Source organism: Microplitis demolitor, chromosome 1 (assembly GCF_026212275.2).
Source record: "Microplitis demolitor isolate Queensland-Clemson2020A chromosome 1, iyMicDemo2.1a, whole genome shotgun sequence".
In the NCBI taxonomy this organism is placed as follows: domain Eukaryota; kingdom Metazoa; phylum Arthropoda; class Insecta; order Hymenoptera; family Braconidae; genus Microplitis; species Microplitis demolitor.
This window is the reverse complement of record NC_068545.1, coordinates 15625302-15648163: the sequence shown is the minus strand read 5'-3', so window position 1 is coordinate 15648163 and position 22862 is coordinate 15625302. Positions and strand designations below refer to the sequence as shown.

General features: G+C 32.3%; 1 protein-coding gene across 4 annotated transcripts in view; it reads right to left on the bottom strand.

Moving 5' to 3' along the window:
* LOC103572714 (protein AF-10) overlaps window positions 1-22862 on the bottom strand; it is an 86204-nt gene that overhangs the window by 34455 nt on the left and 28887 nt on the right. For 3 of the 4 annotated variants that reach the window (XM_014443273.2, XM_014443270.2, XM_053740322.1), the window contains exon 9: window positions 7262-7466. In XM_014443273.2, the coding sequence (XP_014298759.1) occupies window positions 7262-7466 (205 nt within the window). The remainder of the gene's footprint in view (window positions 1-7261; window positions 7467-22862) is intronic. The other variant, XM_014443272.2, reaches the window with a different exon arrangement.

Below are 22862 nucleotides of genomic sequence, written 5' to 3'. Positions count from 1 at the left end.
TTTTAGGGCTGACTGTTATGGGGCTGGCCGGAATATTAACAATTGGCTCTACCTTGTGGTTTTACCACTTGCAACTTTTGTTTTACATAGAAAAGTGCCAGAGAATAAAAATATTTACTGATGTTCTGGCGGTAATAATGATAATCAGAACAAAATATAGAGTCATCTACACGCAGAGAAATTTTCAGTAAAAATTACCCAAAAAGTTTGATACTGTGACGACATGTAGTCAATATTTAAATTTCTCCCATGCACATTGCAAAATATTCTACTTGATAGCAATTAAATGAAGTACAATTTATACTAACAACATAGTAAAAATTTAGTTAGTGGCTAGATGTCCTTACAGTACCAAACTTTATGTGTAATTTTTACGCAAAAATTCTCTGTGTGTAACATTACAAAATGCCCAGCGGAGCGGGCGGGTAGCAGCCATTATATATATATATATATATATATATATATATATATATATATATTAGGGTGTCCGTTATTTACCAAACTGGTTTTTTTAGCGACGCCCCCTAAATTCTTTGTTTATGGCCTAAAAAAAATTATCAGACCTATATAAGCCCTTCATATTTATATTAAACCGTGCCCCAAAGACATTACATTTCCCATTTAAATAACATGGGGTTTCGGGGCGTTTTACATTTCATTTTTTTTTCTCCTAAGCTAGTTAATCTACGGATAACAGAGATACATATTTTTGTAGGAAATTGAACACCCTACAAAAAAGATCTCTTATGGTTTTTCGATAAATTTATTGGTTTAAAAGTTATTCAAAGTTAAATATAAATTTATAGTTAATTTTTGATTTTTTTACTTTGACCGCAAAATTATCATTATTTCTGTAAAAGTAAATTGTTTATTGCGAAAAGTCTTCAATTTTAACTGTGTTATAGAAAAAGTTACTGTACGATTTGAACATCTGAGTCAAAAATAAAACTTGATCCAGGCTTACTTCGCCTTATTTTCTTTTAAAGTTATCGATTTGCCAACAATTTTTCGATAAGATCTCGACTTTTCCGACTTAAATTACATTTTTTTCAACTTCTGAACTTTTTTCGTTTTAGATTCAACTTATTTGTATTTTCTGGTCTTAGTTTAAACTTATTCGTCTTAACTTCAAACACGATAATCATTCACCTTACTTTTGACTTGCTAAACCAATTCGAAAAAATGTTATTTATTCGCCTTTCTTTCGCCTTAGTATATAAAAATTATTTCACCTTAGTTTTGACTTTTTCGCCTTATAATTCAAGTCGAATAAGTCTACATCAAGTCAGTTTCGACTTGATTTCAACTTTTTCGTCTTAAATCGTGGCTAAGTAAGCCAGTTAAGTCTAAACCAAGGCGAAAACTCAATGTATTTTTAATCTTCGTAAAAAAAAGTCGAGTTTGTCTTGTAAGAAACGGCTCCGAATTTCGATTATGTAAACCAAGTCTAAATCAAGTTTTACTTTTGACCCGGGTAGCATATGGTTTTCGATCTTCGTTCTTGGCTAAAGTATTAATATATTCTTCAGTCAATTTGACAGTTCTTTCTGCAGTACCAATGACTATTTGTAGGTGTTTACCAATTTTCAAATAGAAATTTACTAATTCCACCAAAGAATATTTAATAAAATAGAGTGTTGATCAATATGTAAAAAAATTTATTTAATCCGTCATATTTTTTCCGTTAAATTAAAAAATTTTGTAATTAACTCAACACGTCACTCATATTATTCTTCAGTTATCTGAATTTTTGAAGGTAATTTTTTCAATAACACAATTAAAATTGAAAATTTTTCGCAATAAACAATTTACTTTTACAGAAATATAGATAATTTTGCGGTCAAAGTAAAAATATCAAAAATTAACTATAAGTTTATCTTTAACTTTGAATAACTTTTAAAGCAGTAAATTTATCGAAAAACCATAAAAGACTTTTTTGTAGAGTGTTTAATTTCCTACAAAAAATGTATCTCTGATATCTGTAGATTAACTAGCTTAGGAAAAAAAAATTAAATGTACAACCCCATGGTATTCAAATGGGAAATGTAATGTCTTTGGAGCACGGTTTAATATGAATATTAAGGACTTATTTGGGTCTGATAATTTTTTTTTAGACCATAAACGAAAAATTTAAGGGGCGTCGCTAAAAAAAATCAGTTTGGTAAATAACGAACACCCTAATATATATATATAAACTTTTGAACCGAATGTATTTTGTGACTCAGCTCGTCAAGTTGAGTGGTAGCAAAATTTTTCGAAAATTCCATTATGAGGACAAATACAATAGTTAGATTTCTATTAAATCTACTAAAAAAATCTGTCTATCGGTTGACCCTGCGGGCCAGCCCTAAAACTTTCCGCTGTTTTCAAGCTCCTTGAGCTCGAAAACATTATTGTGAATACATTTTCGAGCTCGAAAATACTATTGTATGCCGATGTTTTCGGAAAAAACTGTTTTTTAGCATTTCTTTCTTCCATGATATCTTACGAACGAAGAGTTCTAGAGCTGATTAGATTTTGGAATTGATCGATCAAGCCATTTCTGAAAAATTGGAAAAAAAAATTTTTTTTTTTTTGTTTTTCTTCCATATCTTAGAGTCTACTTGATCGATCGATTTGAAATTTTCAGAAAAGTTGACGGCCAACAAACTCTTCTGATTGCAACCTCAAAAATTTTAATCGGTCAGTTCAACAAAAAGATATTAAAAGTTTACATCCACACACACACACACACACACACACACACACACACACACACACACACACACACACACACACACACACACGCGCGCGCGCGCGGGTGGACGGACGGACATCCTTCTGAAAATAGTCAAAATAGCTTCCTAGGATCTTAAAACGTCCACATCTGATGAAATTTCGATTTTCGAAAATCGGGGTGAAATCAATAACTTCCCGAATTTTTTAAAATTAATCATTTTCTTAGCGGAAAGTTAAAAAGTAGTCAATTTTTTTGGCCCAGTCTAATATATATACATTGTAACATGAGGAAAAATTCGACATCGACCCGTGGTTTTAAATTATTTGAATGTAATAAATAATTACCCGGTGAGCTAATTTCGGTGACATCTATGATCATTATTTTGACTTCGACCGAGCAATTGATTCAACGCATGGATTGTGAGGAGAGATCCGGCTGAGCCGCCGAACTGAACAGCCGCGTTTCGATATTTTTGAACAATTCGACTTCGACCAAACGACCAATTTCGATCCTGACCATTGAACAATTCGATTTGAACCGTTAAAAATAATCCGAGTTTTAACAACGAACAATTAATCGACATAGAAATAATTTCGACCAACAGTAACTGCTTTTTTGTGAACAAGTGAACAAGCCGAAGCCTCGGTGCTAAACCTAAACAAAGTGTACGACCGAGTTTCGACAAGTAAGTGAAGTGCGTTCGTGCAATATTAATTTAATAATTAATTACGTGTAATAATTGTATGATAGTGCAATTTAACGTGTTACCGAAATAAAATATTATTTTTATTTTATTCTATTTCATCGAGGAATTCTAAGAATTACGGATTATCCGTGTCTTATTTGTACAGCAGAGTCTTGTCATGTACAATACTCTGACGTCATTCGTCAAGTATTCCGTAAATACGTTGTATGTGTGTGTGAAAAATAAAATTAGTTTATTTGATCTCGACAACCGACTGTTTCTTCGAGCAATGAACTAACTGTGTCTTTTGATCAAGTACGAGTTTTACGAGCAATTTTGTTTTGTTTATATCGAGTCAAGCCGAAATCGGCAAATTATATTTTGTTTTGTAACCGATAATTTTGATTTGTGATACTGATTAATTATTTTGTTTGATCAATATACGTCTAATTATTTTGTACTTAATTCTGATCAATCATTTATCATAATCTTAAGTGCCTGACCATTTCCCGATCCGCCACTCTGAGCCGATTTTTGATAATTGTTAATTGGTGATTATAAAATCACCTGACGACCATTTTTAAAAATCTTGAACAAGGTTGCCAAAGAGAACGTGTATTCGGACTTCACTCCGGTAGATCTCCATTGGTGAAAAACCCGTTACAATATATATATTAGACTGTTTAAAAAAAAACAACTATTTTTTTTTCTTCATTATATCGAAAATATTCTTGGAAATGACGAAAAAAAAATACTGCGAAACTTTGAGATCTTAATATTAATATTAACAACTGCCGCATTGCAATTTTCTATTTCCCGTTTAAATAACATGGGAAAATTTATTTTGTAAGCTTTGGAATTTTGTAGGTCATGGTGGGACCAATACTTTCAAATGTTCAAGACATGTCCTTATGGGAAATTTAACGCTTTACAAAAAAGGTCTTATAATTTTTCGATATATTTATTTTTTCAAAAGTTATTTAAAGTTAAAGTTAGATTGATGATAAATTTTTACATTTTTTTAATTTTTTGACACAACCATCAAATTTATGAGAAAATTTTATTGGACATTTTTTGTAGAGCATTTCTTTTCCCATAAGAACATGTCTTAAACATTTGAAAGTATTGGTCCCACCATGAGCTACAAAATTCCAAAGCTTAAAGAATAAATTTTCCCATGTTATTTAAACGGGAAATAAAAAATTGCGATGCAGCAGTTGTTAATATTAATATTAAAAGCTCAAACTTTCATAGTATTTTTTTTCGTCATTTCCAACAATATTTTCGATATAATAAAGAAAAAAAAATAGTTGTTTTTTTTCAAACAGTCTAATATATATATATATATATATATATATATATATATATATATATATATATATATATATATATATGTAATAGAACCGACATTTGAGGACAAGATTGCCCCACAATCTTATCGGATCCTAATGAAATTTTTCACATTTATTCTTTTTGCGATTATCACGGTTAAATTCGAAGATGGGCTAAATCGATTAATTAGTTTAGAAGTTATGGCTGTATGAAATTTCCACAATTTTTCGAAAAAATCAGTTTTATCCACTTTCAAGTTCATATAATTTTAAAACTAATACTCATAAACAGTTTTCGTAAAAAATATTTGAGAGCTTGTCTAATAAACTTTAATTTATAATCTTAAACTTGTGTTTTGACCATTTCTATCGATAATTTGTTAGCCTTTAAAGTTGTAATAGAATCGAACAATTTTGAAAATATGATTTTCATTTCTCATAGCTTATTTGATTACCATTATTAGCCAATTTCATCAGTTGTATTTTATTGTAAATAAAATGACCTGTAAATTTTACAGCTATTTTATATTTCTGAAGTAATTCTTTTATTACTAATGATGATTCAAATGTACCTCTACGCCCTATAATTATTACTAGTCTTGCCATCGTAATAGCGATTAGAATTATGATCTCATACTTATTTAATTTTCTATACTTCGTTTACGTGAAAGTTAATTTGGTACATTACCGATATAATGTTTTATCATATCAACTATCGGAAGTTCGCTATTGAAAATAATCATTGTCCTTTTTTACGCCCTTACTCTTAGAAAACGAGCCTAATTTCATATTATGACTATACACTAACATGTATGACAAGATCTGTATGTAAAAACCTTTTTATATAGACTAATTGGAAAATCTACCTTCCATTTCGGCTTCCGAATTGCCTTTTTTTTAGCTAGAGCCATCTGAAAAGCAGTCACTCATCGGATGTATAATTATAATTATATCTTTGACAATTAAGGCATTCCATGCAGTATTTTTTTTTTTAATTCCAAAACATTTATTTTTTCCGGCGATAACACAAGTGATCCTTTTCAAGTAAGAAAAAAAAAAATTGGGCAGTGGTTGGCCCTGCGGGCCAGCACCCAAATTTTCTGCTGTTTTCGAGCTCCTTGAGCTCGAAAACATTAGTGTGAATACTCTTCGAGCTCGAAAATACTTTTGCATGTAATTGTTTTTCAAGTACATACAAGTTACGTTTTATGTTAAAGTTTGAAAATTTAAGAATAAACAATAATGAATGAACAGGCGTTTTAAATTTTTCACTATTATGTTCAATAAAATAAATTAAAAATGGTGTTTTTTCAGTTATTTCGTTGATAATATTATCTAAACCAAAGAGCGAGTTACATGACATTATGTGATGATTGAAAGAGACCGTAAAGACGAAGAGTTGGTATGATTTTGAATACATTTTTATATATAATATTATGATTTACCCGAGAAAAATAACATGAAATGTAACTTATTAATCTTTCGGACGCCGATATATTTTGAACTAATTAACCGATTTTGAAGTTAAATGTGACAATCAACGCGTTTCATCAAGTCTTAGAGCTGATTAGATTTTGGAATTATTTAGTTTAGTTGTTTCAAAGACAGTCGCCAAAAATGGTTTCTTACCATTTCTGTTTTCCACTATATTTCTTGGATAAATGCTCTGATTTTAATGTTTGAGGTGGCATTCGGTGCGTTTCATTGAATTTCAGAGCTGAAAAAATTTTGGAATCGTTTGGTTCAGTTGTTTTAAAGATATTCGCAAATAACTGTTTTTTACTATTTTTGTCTGCCACGATATCTCTCGAACGAATTATCCGATTAAGATGGCTCTTACAGCATTCAATACGTTTTTTCAAGTTCAACAGTCGATTAGATTTTAAAGTCGATCGTTCGAGTCATTTTTTAGAAATTTTAAAAAAACTAAAAAAAAAAAATTTTTTTGTTTAATTTTATATATCTCTGAGTCTATTCAACTGATTGATGTCAAATTTACAGGATAGTTGATGACTAGCAAACTCTTCCGATTGCCACCGAAGCCATTCAAATCAAATAATTAGTTAAAAAGTTATGGAGAGTTTGCATACATATACACACACACGCACGCACGCACACATACACACACATGCATACAGACACTTAGATATCATTCTAAAAATAGTCAGAATAGCTTCCTAGGGCCTCGAAATGCCCATCTCTGATGAGAACTCGATGTTTGCAAATCGGGGTGAAAACAACTTCCCGAATTTTCCCCTAATCTTTGATTTTCCTAGCGGGAAGTTAAAAAAACACGTTCAAGTTTACGTATTATTTAAATGGGAAATCTTTTAACGTAAAAGGCGAGTTCTTAATATTAAGAGCATACACTTTTTAACCTATGGTGTTTTGAGACTTAGTCGACTAACTGAGACAGAAAATGCTAAAACTTTTGGAAAGTTGTGTCATGAGGATAAATACAATAATTAAATTTTTAGGAAATCTATTAAAATTTCATATCAAAGCATAGTTTTTAGATCACCGTACACTCACTGTCAAAGTGTTGGGCTTGTTCCATTAAAAATTGACTGCCTTGTTCCCATTGTCTTTCAAGTAGTTGATCTAAAGTTTGTGGAATGGCACTTCCACCTAATGCTCCAGAAGAACTGATATTTGTATTTGCAATATTGTTAGTATGAAAAACCGAAGCAAACGATGTCGGTGGTTGAGCAGCTGATTGATTAGAACGTATCTATCATAAAAAAAAAAATCGAAAATGTTTTATTAATAAAATTAGTTATTGTGCTTTTAGAGTAACGATTCGTTAAAAATATCACCCGTAACTTTACTAAAAAGTAGAAATAAAAATTCTGAGGTTAAAAGGCCTAATCACTTTTTCCAGCTAAGGCAATAGTAATTAATGACCATTAATAGGGCATTTTTTTTTGTGTAACTTGCACACGTGCATATAAAAGAAATGCTCCTCGTCACACTTAAATATATTAATAAGAATTTTCAATGATACATATTTACTCTGACAATTAAGGGCTATATTACAAAATACAATGGATTCAGAAGTGATATATTTCTTTTTCTTGACATTTATTAATCAAGAAAAATAGACAACTAACTGTATTAGAGAACAATATGTTGAGCGCAAGCTCAAAGCAAAGCGTCGGCATTACTACTAATTAACAGGCAAATATCATTCGTGATTCAAAAACAACTCGGAACTGTTATCATATTTGACTCATTTCATTTATTTATTATTTTGTATATCAGTATAGTAGACAAATGAATACAATTACAAAAATGTAATAGTAGCTTCGTCTATTCATTATTAATGAGTAGTGGAACATGCACGGAAAAAAATAAACAGAACTGGCTACTATGTTAGATAGTAGTCAGTGCCATGTGTAGAAAAAAAAAATTGAGATAGCAGTGCTTCCTATCTACGAAGTACTGGCTACTCTTTACATTGTACTCAGAGAGCCATGTCAGATGTTGCTCACTACTATCCTACATATTACAATCTTTCATATTGCCCAGTTCTATGTACATAGCAGCCAGTCGTATGTCAGATAGCAAAGGTTACTTTAAACATATTACCCGCTGCTATCTGCAGATAGCGCCTCCGTCTATGTTTACATATTGCTGGTTACTGTGTACCATAGTAGAGAGTTCTATGTAAGATAGTAATGAGTACTATCTCAGATATTTTTTTCCGTAACGACTTGAATGATTTTTTTTTAGGAATGGCGCTAGTATTTATTAATCACAACGGACAAATAAAATTATTATCATAACTTAATTATGAATCATTCAACTAAGTTTACGTATTAAAATATACCATTATATCATATGAGTTAGTTAATTACTGAACACTTGAATTTTAAATTTTATTTTATAAAATAAATTTTTTAACTTCCCGCTAAGAAAATCGACGATTTTCAAAAATTTCGGGAAGTTATTGTTTTCACCCCGATTTTCGAAAATCAAGTTTTCATCAGATGTCGACGTTTTGAGGTCCTAGGAAGCTATTCTGACTATTTTCAGAATGATGTCCGAGTGTATGTGTGTGTGTGTGTGTGTGTGTGTGTGTGTGTGTGTGTGTGTGTGTGTGTGTGTGTGTGTGTGTGTGTGTGTGTGTGTGTGTGTGTGTGTGTGTGTGTGTGTGTGTGTGTGTGTGTGTGTGTGTGTGTGTGTGTGTGTGTGTGTGTGTGTGTGTGTGTGTGTGTGTGTGTGTGTGTGTGTGTGTGTGTGTGTGCGTGCGTGTGTGTGTGTGTGTGTGCGTGTGCGCGCGCGTGTGTGTGTGTGTGTGTGTGTGTGTGTGTGTGTAAAATTTATTATTATTATTAATTATTATTATCATTATTATTATTTTACTAATAATTACAATTTTCTAATGATAAACATAATTTTTAGTATAATAACTATTAAAATTACATTATATCATGAAAGTCCTTTACTCCACCGTCCATCTTACGGTTTTTAATAAAATTTATTATTATTATTAATTATTATTATCATTATTATTATTTTACTAATAATTACAATTTTCTAATGATAAACATAATTTTTAGTATAATAACACACACTAATGAATCGATTTGGATGGTTGAGGTGGCAATCGAAAGAGCTTATTAGCCATCAACTTTACTGAAAATTTCAGATTATTTGATCGAATAGACTCGAAAATATTGGCGAATTACGAAAAAAAAAAAAAAATTTTTTTTTAGTTTTTTATTGATTTCTCAAAAACGATATATACGATCGACTTCAAAATCTAATCAGCTCTAGTACTCAATAAAACGTGTCGATTGCCACCTCAAACATCAAAATCGGATAATTCGTTCGAGAGTTATCGCGGGAGAAAGAAATGGTAAAAAACGGTTTTTTCTAAATATTTTCGAAACGACTGACGCGATTGCAATGTCAACTATCAAAATCGATTGATTAGTTCAAAAGATATCGGCGTTGAAAAGTTAAAAAAATAACATTTTATGTTATTTTTTCCGGATGAATCATAATATAACGTACTAAAATGTGCCTGATATCATACCAACTCATCTTTTTTATGGTTTCTTTCGATCATATAATGTCATCGAACTTGGTTTTTAGTTTAAATCATATTATCAACAAAAAAATCGATAAAACGTAGTTTTTAATATTTTTATCGGATATTTCATATTTTATTGTTTCTGACATGAGTCAAAATTTATTTAAATCTTGATTTTGATCCCCGACATTGATTTCTGCCTCAATACACTTATTTTACTGAACAAAATCAGGAACTAAATTTTAAAAACCGCTTCATTGATGATTTTCGATTCTTAAATTTTCAAACTTCAGCATAACAGGTAACTTGTTAGAGCTGGAAAAGATCGTAAAAAAACAATTGCATGTGATAGCATTTTCGAGCTCGAAGAGCTCGAAAATATATCTACACTAATGTTTTCGAGCTCTTTGAGGTCGAAAACAGCGGGAAGTTTTGGGGCTGGCCCGCAGGGTCAATCGACAGACCGATTTTTTTATTTATGGTAATAAATTTATTATCATAAATGAAAAAAATTTGTTATATAGTTACTATTATTATTAAATTAATAATAATACTTTATTTTTATGTATTTGTATACAAGCTTCTTGAAAGAAAGATTCTTACAGTTCCTTTGTTTTGAGGGACAAGGTTCATAGCGCTAGTATATTCATGAATTTTCTCGAATGTATTAGCTATACTAATGACCATTGCCAATAAATCTACAGTGGTTAGTTCTTACCAGTACACCATCCTAATCGGCCGTGTATCGAGTACATATACATTGTAATATAACGTGTAATATATTTAACATTATAATCACGAATATATATCTATTATTTATTAATAACCCGCCAGTCCTTATCATCAGGTTATGGGCCCAGATTACTCAGGCTGCACCAGATAAAAATTGAAGTGATTATTAATTAAATAGAAGAATTAATTAGAAGCATGTGAAAAACGCGCGGGAAGCATTAAGACGTTTCGATAGCGTACAGTGGCGTGGAATTCGTCATTGTGAGACACTAGGCGTAGGAGCTCGAAGATTTTTGGCGGGAAAACCATTGTGTGCTATGACTAGCGTAAAAGTTAATGGTGTCGATTATTTGTGGTTGTTAAGTGATCAGTAAAAAAGTCTTTTTCAATAAAAATAGACCCCCTTACCAGGAAGAACTACCGATCGTGGAAAACACAGATGAAGGGTATTCTCATGAGTCATGAAACGTGGGAGTATGTCATTGGTGAGAAAACCAAACCAGCGTCTGGACCAGAAGATATTGCAACGTGGGTCAAAAAAGACCGAAAGGCTATGGCAGATCTTTTGATAGCGTTGGAGACGTATGATGACTTGGGAGGTCGAAGAAAATCTGGGATAAGACCAAGGCGACGTATGAATCTGTGGGACCGGCGCGAAAAGCGTACTTGCTGAAAAAGCTGACTTTGTCGAGGATGACAGAGGGGGATGATGTGAGGAAACACATCACCGAGTTCATAGAGACAGTGAAAAGACTGCAAAAAGTCAAGCTGAAGATAGCCAATGAGATGTTGGTGATCTTGTTGTTGAACAGCTTACCAGAAAGTTACACAGTATTTAAGACATCGATAGAAACACAGAAGGAGTTACCATCACTGGACGAACTCAAGGTCAAAATTCTGGAATACCAGGAGAGACATGCAGAGCAACATGTCGAGCCAGCACAAGGAGCAATGTATTCGAGGCAAAATCAGAGGAAACAACGTGGACAATTTGGCGGAAAGCTAAAGACGTCGAGTTCTCGGGACGAAAATTTTCGGTCGGAATTCGAATGTTTCAAGTATCATAAGAGAGGGCACATCTCAAAGAACTGCCCAGAAAGAAATAGAAGAGAATACAACAGTGCGCGAAATACAAATGGGTCATCGTTAAGGACCAGTGAACGGGCTATGTACAGTAGGGTGGGCCAAAAAAAATAACTAATTTGATTTTTTTTTGGTTACCGTGAAAATATCGTTAAAGATGATGAAAAAAAAATTCTGGTAAAGTTTGAGCTCTTAATATTAATATTAAAAGGTGGTGCTTCGTGATTTTTGATTTCCCATTTAAATAAAATGGAAAAAAAAAATTTTAAATTTGGAATTTTATATCTTGGCAATGGCTCATTGTACAGATAAGATCAAGACATATTTTTGTAGGGAATTAAACGCTCTACAAAAAAAGTCTCTAATCATTTTTTGATAAATCCGTCTGTTGATAAGTTATTGGAGCTTGAAGTCAAATTTATAGTAAATATCAAGATCTTTCTACTTTTTTGGCGAAACTATCAGACTTATCACAGAATGTCATATTATCTTTTTTGTAGAAAATTTTATTCCCTACAAATTATTTCTGATAAACTTTTTTCAAATTTCGCATAACTTTCTAATTATTTCCATTTTAATGTCAAGCTCTTGTATAAAATGTGTATGTATGAAATCGATAATATTATAATTATTAATGATGAAAATTTGATTCAAGAATCGTGTATCTTTTTGAAAAAAGTAAAAAAAAAAAAAACTGAAAACGGTTGACCCAATGGGCTAACCCAAAAACTTCCCGCTCTCTTCGAGCTCAGAAAGCTCTAAAACGTTTTGATCGGCAAATTTTTGAGCTCTTGAAGTCAAAAAATGTTTATTTCATTGTTCAACCAAAAAAAAAAAAATACATTTAACTTAAAAGAACTAATTTTTGTCGTATCCGCGATATCTTTAGAACGAATCAATCGATTTGGACGTTCTTGGCAGCAATCGAAAGGGCCCATCAAGACTTTGAACTGATTGAATTTTGAGGCAATTCGGACAAGTATTTTAAGAGATATGAAAAAACGTAAAAAAATAGATTTTTTTAATTTTAATTTTTCGTATAACTTATTAACTACTCAACCGATTGACTTCAAAATCCAATCAGATCTAAGTCTTGATGAGCTCTTTTCGATCTTTTATTTTTGTATATTTACTCTTGAAGCCATACTCTTACATATATTTGTCTTATATACAAATGCCCTGCATAGATATATCTTGTATACAGATCTCCTGCATTCAGATATCGTACATAGAAATATCTTGCACAGAAATATTCTGCATAGAATAATTTTGAAATCGACATATCTTGTAATATAGATGTCCTTAATTATAATTATATGCTGACTCAGAAATTAACTACAGAGAGATATCCAAGCATAGAAATTTCTTACATAGAGTTTTCTGTTGGTACGCTTGTCACCATGGACGGTAAGAATCACTGGTTCTGACAGTAAGTGGCATAAAAAGTTGGAGCACGTAAATGAGCGAGACCTGAAGCTCATGGCCAAAAATAAATTAGTGTATGGCTTGGAAATAAGCGATAGTGATAAGTTATCAGAGTGTGAGGTGTGTATACAGGAAAAACGGACCAGATTACCTTTTCCTAAAACCAGTGAACAAAGAATTCAGAAATTACTAGAAATAGTGCATTCAGATGTTTGTCGACCAGATTGGTTTTAAGGGCGAATATAAAGAAATATTTGAGAACTAGTGATGCGAAATCGAATTCGATTAATCGAACAATCGATGTTTTCGTTTCGATTGTCGATTTTTTTAACCGATAGTAGGCCTTTCGATTAATTGAAAAAAAAACGATTCTTTTTTTTGAAAACGATTTTCAAACATCGGTTTTTTGTAAAATTAATTAAAGAAAAAATTTGTTTCTCAAAGTCATTAACTCAAACATTACAAAAATTGTTCAACTAATACAGCTAAACAAATAATAAACAACTTAAGCGAAATAATTAAAGTTAAATATAGGCAATTTATAATTTTATAGATCAAAATTTTGCGCTGTTTAAAAAATTAAAAAATAATCGATTGTTAAACTATCGATTCTGCAACTATAAAGTTGGGAAAGAAAAAAATCGTTTTTTCAACTTCCCGCTAAGAAAATCAACGATTTCCGAAAAATTCGGGAAGTTATTGTTTTCACCCCGATTTGTGAAAATCGAAATTTCATCAGATGTGGACGTTTTGAGATCCTAGGAAGCTATTCTGACTATTTTCAGACTGGTGTGTGTGTGTGTGTGTGTGTGTGTGTGTGTGTGTGTGTGTGTGTGTGTGTGTGTGTGTGTGTGTGTGTGTGTGTGTGTGTGTGTGTGTGTGATTAGTTGGGAGGCGCGAAAACAGAAAACAGTGGCGCTCTCAAATACAGAGACAGAGTATATGGTGGTAGCGGAGGCTACTAAAGAGGCACTATACTTGAAAGGCCTGTTAGTTAGTTTAGGTATACAGGAAGACTCAGAAACTATCACGATACTGAATAATAACCAGAATACAATCAATATGATCAAGAACGATGTATATCACCAGCGTACTAAGCATATAGATGTGAGACATCACTTTGTAAGGAATGAATATGCGTGTGGAGTGATAGATGTAAAATATCTGTGTACAGAAAGAATATCGGCGGATATGGTTACGAAAAGTCTGAGCAATAATAAACACAGAAAATGTGTGAGCAATATAGCTATTGTAAATTAGCGTGTGCGAGAGCTTAGATTAGTGTACACGCCTATGTGCCTTGAGAGAGGGTGTTGAGGAGCAAGGTTCATAGCGCTAGTATATTCATGAATGTTTTCAATTGTATTAGCTATACTAATGACCATTGTCAATATATCTATAGTGGTTAGTTCTTATCAGTACACCATCCTAATCGAACGTATATCGAATACATATACATCGTAATATAACGTGTAATATACTTAACAATATAACCACGAATATTTATCTATTATGTACTAATAACCCGCCAGCCCTTATCATCAGTATGGAAAGAGAGAGAGAGTGGATAAATATATAGTTATATCTTAATATAAAATGGAGTACTAAACATAATTTATCATAAGTCGGGCTGCATACACAGAGCTAGACTGAGTTCAAAAGATATACAATAAGGGAAGAAAATCACAATCAGATGAAATCTTCTCTACGTTTTAAGCTATGGATGATATATATTGCAATTAATTTTAGATGTCTAAGGTCCCTAGAAGAGAGTACATTGTATTCAGCTTGACCAAATGGAGTGAAATGACTTAATATCTCCTTTAAGTAGCGGTTTCTAATATCATCGTATGCTGGGCATTTGAATAGAAAGTGATTCATATATATCCTCCTGGACATCGATATTACAGGATATACAGCAGTTTTCAGGCAGAATTTCTGAGAAAGAACTATTACTGATTGACAAGATACACCAGTAGTGGTTGGCCAATCTCAGTTTTGCTATTACTCTTTTGTAGAGCATACAAAAATTGCTTGTCAAATAAGTTGAGGTACTATCTGCCATCGATATTTTAAAGTTGAATTGCAATGCACTTGATTTTTGATACTTGGTGAGATCTTCTTCTCTTAGAATGGTGTGATATTTTTCAAATATAATTTCCCAGTGGGCTTTCCTAGTATACGTGGAGTCTAGTTATTCCAGAGGTATTCACTCCTAGTGATGGTAAGAAATTCTTTTACTTGCAGAGCCCAGTTATATGTATGATTTCCGATAAGCCCACGAGGATTTTCACAGAGTTCTACCTGTCTCAAAAAATACAGCTTGGAGCGACTATTATCATTCATTTCAAGTATTCTTATCAAAAAGTTCCAGATTAGTAGCATACCCCTGTAGCTGAATTTAACAAGACCAAGCTCGAGTCTAAGGAACGAACTGGTAGTGCATTTAGAAAGCTTGAGTAACTTCTTGAAAAATTCATTTTGAATCACATCAAGTTCTTCTCTATAAGCCAATCCCCAGGCTGGAAAACCATATAAAAGAGTTGATAATGTCATCGCATTAAATAGTTCAACGCATGCATCATATGAATTGTTCTTAGCTTTATTAAGAATATTTAACATCGCATTTGTTGCTGTTCTACCTTTTTTAATTGCAAACATTGTGGATTTTAGTCTAAGCATGGTGCTAAATATTTCTACACCCAGGTATTTGTAGCAAGATGTGATTTCTAGTTTCTCTTTGTTATACACAAATCTTTCATTTAACTGCTGTTTGAGCCTACCGTGCTCCCTGAACACCATTACCTTAGTTTTACTAGTATTTACAGTTAGACCGTTAATATCACAGTTCTCTCCTAGAGTTTTGATAATGGCCTCTAGATTTTTGGGACTAGATGTAAGGAGAACCATGTCGTCCGGATATAAAAGCATGAGTATGTCGGAGATGTTATTTAAATTTAAGCCCGTGCAATTTCTCTTGCGGAAAAATTCCTCAATGTCCGATAAAAATAAGATAAACAGAGGAGGGCTAAGTTTTTCTCTTGGAGAACTCCTTCAGTAACTCGAAACTTATAAGAAAGTTCCTGCTCTTGCCTAACTTGTAATGCTTACCCCCAAATTGATGAATTTAGCCCAGAGTTTTTCTTGAGGAACTGAGTCAAAGGCTCTTTAAAAATCAACAAAAAGCGCATAGGCTTTTGCAAAGGCTTGATGCAATCTAAAGTGCAGTACAGATCGAAGAACATAATACGCATCAATACAGCTTCTGTTTCGTCAAAAACCGAATCGCGACATAGGTAAAACGTTGTATTTATCTGCCCAGCTTTCAAGTCTTGCCCAAAGAATTTCTGTGAAGATTTTCGTTACACTGTTAACTGACGCAATCCCATGGTAATTTAATGGATCTAGACGATCACCAGATTTAAAAATCCAGTTTTGAGGTGTTTTAAACATCTATCCAGTTCGCTAAATGTGATTTCCTGGTCGAGTTCGCTTACTCCAGAAATCCCATTGGGTAGATGCACACATTGGACGTTTGGATATACGTTTCGGCAAAAGTTCCAGCTCTCGACAGTCGGATCTTTCTGTAGCCTATGTCTAGGTGAGTACCATCTTACTGCTTTCCAAAATTCCAGAGAATTCCTAACATTTGAGAATTTGGTTTATAAGTTTTCTATGTATTTTTCTTTCTTGGCTTTAGTTATATGACGTAAACCGTTTTTATTTTCGCGACGGAGACGCAAACAAAACCCGGAATCCGTATGTGGTCACCCACGTGCTATAAAAATTATAAATAATAATAATAAATATGACTCTAAATAATAATAACATATAAACAATATAATAGTGTGTCTGAACCAGCTCTTCAGGCTGGGTTAGTGCACGACGGCGCCAGCCCGTTTTTACAAAACGGACAAAAATTATAAAATATCAGGGGAGAGATCACGGGACTGAATTTCGAGCAAGAATGTATGCACCAAGCGGAAAGACAACCCAAATAAAAATAATAAGAAATAATTATTGCTTAAATATATCCAGGAAATAAACAAACAAAGATTGGCTATTACTGGATTCCTTTTACCATATTATTCAATTAAAATATATTTATAAACTCAATAAATTATTACAACACCAAATATCATTTACAATACATTAATTCTTTATAATAAATTTTCATTGAATAATAATATACTCATATTAGCCCAACAATAATGATAAAAATCAGATACATTATATCGTCTACTGGGGAAGTAAAATTACAAATTTACCTTCGAAAATTAATATAAATTGTATACAAATAAAAACACTAATCTTTTCACTATTTTAAATTATTTACTTTGGGAAGAGATAGATACGGGAACTCAAAATATGTTTGACAACACTTGGTTGCATACCATTAAATTACAAAATACATTTTACCCAGAGAAATAATAGTAGGGGAGCCCACGAGGCTAAATGGGGATTTACTCGAGCGTCGTAGAGACCTATTGGAATGCAAAGCTTAGATGATAAGAAGAAAAAAATGTTATATGATATATACCTTTACATCGGTGGGGGAAGCGGCTATAGATTTTTAAATATGTAAAAAAAAAACTGTTGCATGGACATCCTCGAGCACATCAAATATTGATAGCATCAATGCCCTACGTATTTTTAATAATGTACGTATGTAAATCTGCGTTTTATTGAGTACTAGAGCTGATTAGATTTTGAAGTCGATCGTATATATCGTTTTTGAGAAATCAATAAAAAACTAAAAAAAAAAATTTTTTTTTTTTTCGTAATTCGCCAATATTTTCGAGTCTATTCGATCAAATAATCTGAAATTTTCAGTAAAGTTGATGGCTAATAAGCTCTTTCGATTGCCACCTTTGCGGAAAGTTAAAAAAAAATTTAATCGAACGCGTCAGATTTTCTAAGGGAGTGTTAAGTACACCAAAAAAAGCTCTCATTCACTAATCTGACGATTTTGATGGGACGCAAACTCGCGGCCATTTTCATAATGTGCAAAAAAAAATCGCCATTTTGAAATACTCAAGCGCGTCAGATTAAGATATATATGGTTCATCTTTATGTTCTAAACGTACTGTCTCATAATCTGACGATTATCTAGAGGGATTCGCCTGATCTGACAAAAAAAAATTAGAAAAACGGTTCACTTTAAAGGCCATCCCTGCAACTTCCCGCTAATTCCATTCCTGGGCGCTTGAAATTGTACTTATGACATTTTTGAGCTCAAAATATAATTTATGTGATATTTTGAGCTCGCTAAGTTCAAAGAAATAATATTTCTATGCATTTGAGCTCTCTCAGCTCGAAAGTCTGATAGAAGTTTCATAGAACACTATTTTTGGAATTTTCAAACCGCAATAACTTTTGAATGGATCAACCAATTTTCACGCGGTTGGCACCATTCGACGCAGTTTTATCATCCTCATAAGTAATTTTGCAATTTTTCGGGTTTCTTTCGTTCACGATATCTCTCGAACGAATCAACCGATTTTGACCAGCTTGGTGGCGATCGACGTGGTTTTTCAAGCTCAAAGGCGGATTAGTTTTTGAATTTAATCGATAAAGCCGGTTAAAAGTTATTCCAAAAAAACCACCTACTATAATATATTACGTATTATTGTAAGAGAAGAGGTCAAATACGCTTTCCGTGTCTAATCCACTAAGGAATTTATTCAACGCGTCTATGCACGTATGCACCACACTCTGGCACGTGCACCGAACAAATTCAACTGATTATTACAAAAATAACTCAGGTTCAATTATTAATCAATTATTTATCGCAATCAACTCTATTGAGGGTCCAGCGATAGCCGATACAACAAATGAAAATGCAATTGACTTACCGGCGTTGACAATAATTTACTTCTGAAGCTTTTCAATTATAAATTATTTATAAACTATACTTTTAATTTAATATAACAAAATACCAATTATCCAAATTAGATAAACTTTCTTTAATATTTAATTACTTTATTACGGCAACTGGGCCAGAATAACTTTACTTAAAAATGACGGACAACGACACGTCCTACCTTTACAATAGCTCGGTCCTATCTGACTATTATTCACCTTTCTGACCTGAGTTATGTCATAATAATAAAATAATACTATTTTCTATCAATAATTATAAATAAATATATTATTATTAACACTTTCAAAAATAAAATAATAATTAATTCAGCGCACAACGTACTCTTCCTTCAGTCGATATTTTTATATATCGTATATACGCACGAGTGCTACTGACTGTAATGAAAATATTGATCCAATCCATCAAATTCAAAATAATTATTGAAACATGAATATAGAAAAACAATAATATCAATCAATTCATAAATAAACCATAATTAAATAATTATTCAAAATAATATAAGTATTTAAATAATAAAATATTATAATTATCAATTGCACACGTTTGAACCGCTAAGTGATAGTTACTTTCTTGCAGTTTTTTTTAGTGCTTAAATATTCTAGTTTATCTTCGGATTGGGAGTAGACTTTGAAGCATTTTTTAAGGCACGCCAATACCGTTTTTTTTAGCATTGACACAGTCCTGATCACAGACTCGTTAGTTAGGAGCTCCAGGAGATTCGGAAAGTGATCTGAGGAGGTAAAGTCTGACAGGACTCGAAGATCTTTCACTAGCGTGAGTGCATTTTGTGAAATCCAAACTAAATCTATTACACTCATTCCGTTCGAGTTGCAAAACGTCCATTGTGAGGAATAGTCACTGGCAGCGCGTCCATTGAGTAAGATAAAGCCAAGCTCTCACATGAAATCATATATAAAAAGGCCTCGGTTATTGGTATTCTGATCGTTGGATAGTCTTTCAGCATATAAAGGTATCAGCGAAGAGATCAGCAACATCAGAGTTTCGGGCACCTACTCTAACATTTATGTCGCGTCCAATTATAATGGAAACATCATCGTAATTAAGCTGTAGGTCTTCAATTAAAGATTTGAACTGTACCATTAACTTTTTGAAACTAGAGCTGTCGATTAAGCTTAGAGAGAAATAAAGAGATCCAATAATGAGGGTTTGTTTGGTTTGACGTTCAACTAAGAAAAAGGTCCACCAGGCTGAAGATTTAATTAATGTCGTAGAAGGGTTTTGTTTTATGAGGGAGTACAATCCTCCACTATTACGGCCAGTATTATGGGTACGCGTTGCTGAAGACCAATAGGTCGTGAAATCGTCTAAATAAGCCGGGACCGGTGTAGAAGAGAGCAGCCATATTTCGCTCAGGCACAGTATATCAAAAAACACTGATCTAATAAGAACATAAGAATTTTTGAATCCATTGACGTTAAAGACGTTAAACAAATATTTATCCCAGTGTTAAACTTAACTTTACTAGTGGACTTCTTATTTAGTTTTTTGTTAGAGGAAAATTTTTTGTAAGAACGTCGGGCGGGACATTTGGTAGCTGTTGGTTAGTATTTTCATTCGTCTTGTGAGGAACCATCTTCATTATTTTTTCGTTAATGTCCCATGAGAATACATTGTCACCAACTAGTACTTTTTGGTGTCTAATTCTTACTTTTTTCCCTTCTATACGCATTTTGGCGGCGAATTCCCGCTTAAATTTCTCAATCGTTCTCTCCTGAGTTGTCAATTACGGGTTTATAAAGATATTTTTGGTATTCTCGTTGATTAGTAATTTTTTTTAAGCTGTGAGATCTTTAATTTAGTGTCAAAGGAATCCAGCTTGATACGAACTAGTGGAGGATTAGCATTACGTACACAATAACATTCAATGAGTTTCGTATAGATTCTTAGAGCAGATTCAGAGAGCTTAGCTATATTGTCATTGAGATTAGACGCTGGTTGGATAGGTAAACCCTTGACAATTATATTTTGCTTGATTAGACTTTTTTCGTAATTACCGAGTTTTTTTGTCAGGGTGTAAATTGCTTCAAACGTGGAAGTAGCCTTCATTTCAAGAATATCAAGTTGATTTAAATTCACGGCAGAATTTGGGCAGTTTTTGATTTTACTGAAGCGAGTATTGATTTCCGTATTTCCGTTGGATAAGGTAGGTACAAAAATCTTTAGATCAGCGAGATCGTCCTGTAATTTTTTGACTGCCTCTTCCTGCTTTTCAGCGGACTCAGCAAAATGCTCTTCAAGGGCCTCGAAACATTGTTTATTTTCAGATATCATGCTGTCAAGGAGTTTAACCAATCAGGTCATCTCTTTGAGGGGTTCTCCGGCTGTAGCCATTCTCGAAATGTCCGAGTTTAATTCCGTTGGGGTATCGAGTTTGACGTAGGCTACAGAGGAATCAATTATTGTGTCTAAGAATTTTCTTTTCTTTGTTTTACAGGAGTCGGAGAGTATGGAAGTCATTTGTGGTTGGTTGTTGACGGACCTGGCGTCGATCTTCAGCTTTTCAAAATTGGAGCGGCGTCCTCTTTTGGCCGGTTTTTTTTTCTAAAAGTAGTGGAATATCGTCAGAAGCTTTGTTTTTAGGGCATACCTGGGTTATTTTTTCCGGATCGCTTTCCTTTGGTACTTCTATGCCATGTTGTCCAATTTCTTCAACTATGGTAAGGTTTGACATGACTGGAGATTGTCGTCTTGGTATACCTTTTCATTTTTATCCAGTATATGGGCCCACTTTTAAATTACCAACGTTGGTTATTCATTAGAATCTTCAGCACATAAGGGTTACCACGTGTATAACCTCAAATTTTGATAGTTATCTTTGGTATTGTCGTAAACACCTTGTTAAAAAAACTAAATTACAAGTAGTTTTAAGTTAGTAAAGATTAAACAGCTTGAATTTGATTAGAAAATTGAAATTAGAGTAATGAATAGAATTAATAATTTATAAGACAGACACATGAAATTCGAACTGTATCCCAATAGCAATAATAATTTTTTTTTCTTTTTTTTTTTTTTTTTTTTTAAGGTGACTAAAGAAAAAGTAATAGTAATAATAATAATAATAATAATAATAATAATAATAATAATAATAAATAATTATTGTTAGTACTTATTATAATAAATTTGTCACCATAAATGAAAAAAATTTATTTTATAAAATAAAATTTAAAATTCAAGTGTTCATTAATTAACTACACGGAGAAAAAAGTATAGTAAAAATTACATAACTACAGTAAAATTTACTAACAGATATAAAAAAATACATTCTGTATTGTAATTATTACTAAATGTTTAGTAAAATTTACTAGTTTCCAATAATTACATAATAAGATATTAAAAAGTACTATGCGTAATATCATTTTTGCTAAGACAATTACATTTTTTACTTTTTGTATAGTAAATTTTACTATAAGCATTATTAAAAAATAAAAATTTAAAAAAGTAAATTTTCTAATACAATATAGGATTTGTTACTATACAAAATATTAAAAATTACTATACGCAATGTATTTATTGCTAGCACGATTGTATTGTTTTACTATCTGTATAGTAAATTCTGCTATGTGTAGAAAAACTTAAAAGTTGTTGGAGATAGCATATACAAATATGTATTACAAGTTCCGAAACTTTTGTCCAAAGGAGACATCGAGTCGTCAGACATAGGAAAGAACTCGCGTGCGGGAGATCAGGGTTCGAATCTCGGTTGAAACAAGTGATTTTTTAAAAAACAAAAATCAACACCCACACCAATACAGATGACATAAATAACAATAATAATCAAAATGATAGCAATAATAATAAAAAGTTAAAAGTTAATAAAGTTTAATTTCATTTTTTTCCATTCTAATGTAGGAAAATTTACTAAACGGGATAGTAAAATTTATCAAACAGGGATAGTAAAATTTACTAAACAAGTAAAAATTAATATGCAATATAGGAGATTTTCC